General features: G+C 33.7%; 1 protein-coding gene across 1 annotated transcript; it reads right to left on the bottom strand.

Annotated features, from left to right (window-relative positions):
• Window positions 1-444: 444 nt before the first annotated feature.
• On the bottom strand, window positions 445-1,421 carry LOC112505464 (mannose/glucose-specific lectin-like). The gene is made up of 3 exons (XM_025109370.1): window positions 1,332-1,421; window positions 988-1,188; window positions 445-885 (listed from the first exon to the last, which is right to left on the bottom strand). The coding sequence occupies exons 1-3, from the start codon at window positions 1,332-1,334 to the stop codon at window positions 649-651; spliced, it is 441 nt and encodes a 146-aa protein (XP_024965138.1). The 5' UTR covers window positions 1,335-1,421; the 3' UTR covers window positions 445-648.
• Between the last annotated feature and the right edge of the window lie 1,584 nt (window positions 1,422-3,005).

Here is a 3,005-nt window from a genome sequence, read left to right as displayed (position 1 = left end):
TAAGTATATTGGCATTGGTGACAACCTAATATGCTAACATCGGTGTGTGTACACACTTTAATTCTTCATTGTTGTCTAAGTAACAACAATAGTCATCATATCAGAACTGATTAATTCGATAAAATTAGGTCAGTTTTGTAACATTGGCAACTCATCGAGTAAACCTTCTGAGAAGGTGCATTCTGAGCCATAAGGGTGGATGGGAGTAGTTTCCTTCTCCCAGTTTTGCACTATTTCCATTCAAAGATGTCAAACAAAATATTGCAAATCCAAAATGATTATGGTGAACAGGTTTTCTCATGGAGATGAATGTCTAAGCAAAGCAGCCATAGGAATGAACCAACCACAAAGTAAATTCGTGGTGGTATCATTAGTAAGATGAAAATATCCATCAAGAAGCTTTTAAGGAGTTGATGAAGAAGATAAGTGCATGACAAGGGTGCGTATTGAAGTATAAGTATAATTCTGAAATAGGAGCACAAACGACATGACATTATAAACAAAAAACACACATGAGTTTCTTCTGTAGAAGAAAGAAATAACAACTGCTTTACATAGGTTTCTCTCAACCTACTTTATTCAGATAAGCATACGACTTCCAACAACATATATGTATGTCGTCATACATAACGTTGGCCAACATCGGTTTTAGGGTTGCAGAATGACACCAATAGAGTCGAGGACATCCCCATAATTTCCAAAGAATCCGATAAACTTACCCTTAGTCACAGGCAGAGAGAAACTAGTCCCATTACCTCCACCATATGGCCCATAGGTCTTCCCTTTGTTGGTATGAAAAGACAAGGACATAATCACCATAATACTGTAAAAATTTCCAATTGTTCCGCTAACTCGGATGAGGTCCTCATCATCATCAAACTTCACCTGAGTATTTCACACAGATCCATCATAAATGCTATGCGATAATATAAGAAGATATCATTCRTACATATATGCATATATAGTAGATATKTAATGAGATCTCACAGGTCGATTAAGTGTGCCACCATCGCCACCAAATGTTTCAGAATGGTGTGAGACCTGGYTTTTATCCTCATAAGTGAACCTGATGGAATCTATGACGTCTCCACTAGCAATGCGAAAACCGACAATCCTACCATCTGGTTTGAATGTCCAAGGATTAACTCCACCGTCACCTCCCCATGGTCCAACATCTACTTGACTAGCCTGCACATGGATCAAAAATACATAATTAATAAAAAGTGAAGTGGTGTTTGAAATATGGAAAAGCTAATCAAGTACCGATAATTGTAAACCTAGCGTTCACTAATATAGTTTACCAATACACTGCTTATAGTGAAAGATCATACCATTTTCCTTGCTAAGAATAATATTTTTTTTTGAACAAGGAGGACAAAGTTTCTTAAAGAGCTGAAGTTATGTTGTTCTCTCACCCCAATCCCTACAAGCTTATTTATAGAAACATGTTAGGGGCTTCATGGTTAATCCATAGAAATAATATACCTGGTAATTAGGTGGTGCCTCTTTTCTTTATTTTTCATAACAGTTGACTAATTCATACAATCCATCATGAAATGCTAACAACCAATTTCAGAGGAAGTATCCCTTCTCATGGGTGAAGTGCTGGYTGTTAGAGAAATTATTTAGAATGTTTTGAGATTGGGACTACCAATTTAATATGACAACTAATTAATTTGACGTATGCRTTTGATTTATTKWTGACATAAGCACMTACTATGTAGCTATTAGCCCTGTGTTCTATCTAACTTTGATATTTTATAGTACACATATATAGTAGGCACTCTAACGACCATATACTGTTTGGTTTTTCATGTACCTTGCAATAAATGGATGAATGAAATGTATGAATTCAAAATTCKCTTTTYATCAACTGTAACAGTTAGCTTGTAGTAAGCCATGGCTGGACTRTGCTAGACACAAGTTACGCACAAAGCATCTTATTGGAGCAAAGAACAACCTATGYAAGCGTTTCGTATCGTTAGTGTTCACATTTCCATTTTTGTCCTTCTAATCTGTACTACTATAATTCAAAAGATGTAAAATGAAGTCATATATAGCGACTACGGGTTTGTTAAAACTTTTTAATCTTTTCTACTTCACGGGTTGATGTAGCTATTTTTTTTTCTTGAATACTACATTTGATCATTTATGAGCAGATGTACGTCTATCTTTCTGTCCTCGTCTTTGAAAATCACATGCAAGTGTTAGTGAAGTAACCCAATTTTTGCAATGCTAACAACCAAATCCAGAGGAAGCATCCCTTCTCATAGGTGAAGAGTTGGTTGTTAGAGAAATTATTTAGAATTTTTTTAGATTGAGACTAACAATTAATATGATAACTAATTAATTTGACGTATCCATTTAATTTATTGATGACATAAGCACCTACAATGTAACTATTACCCCTCCGTTCTACCTAATGTTGATATTCTAGAAAACACATATAGTAGGCACTCTAACAACCATATACTCTTTGGATTTGTACCTTGCACATATGTTGTAAGCCATTGGGAGATTTAAATGGCGGTTGACTATAAATAGAGACCGGGAACAAAAAATATATATATAATGAAGAAAAAACATTAAATGTTGTTTACAATAAGATCAAACGCTTTCAACTATAAAATGAGTAAATATAATCAATCAACAACATAATGGCAATATATGATATATATATATATATATATGTGTGTATATATGTGTGTGTGTGTGTGATATATACATATATATCAAATAAGGGTTAAATCATGTGAGGACCGAAAAAATGTTGAAAACCGTGAGGACCAATATTAATCATTATTTAAATTTTATATACGGGTATGAAAGACGATGACACTTTTGTGATATTTTTGAAATTAGAAACTAATGTTTACTATTTAAAAAAAGACTTGTTACAATTATCTTGAATTTTTAAGAGCTACAACCAATTAAAAATATTGTCCAAGCTATTAAAGGTTACAACCTCCCATAATAGGCCATCAACTCATTTTCAATTTCAAAAT

This window comes from Cynara cardunculus, unplaced genomic scaffold (assembly GCF_001531365.2).
Source record: "Cynara cardunculus var. scolymus isolate 2C unplaced genomic scaffold, CcrdV1 Un_Scaffold_11239, whole genome shotgun sequence".
NCBI lineage: Eukaryota > Viridiplantae > Streptophyta > Magnoliopsida > Asterales > Asteraceae > Cynara > Cynara cardunculus.
Note: the sequence above shows the minus strand (reverse complement) of the source record. Positions and strands in the feature narration are given on the sequence as shown.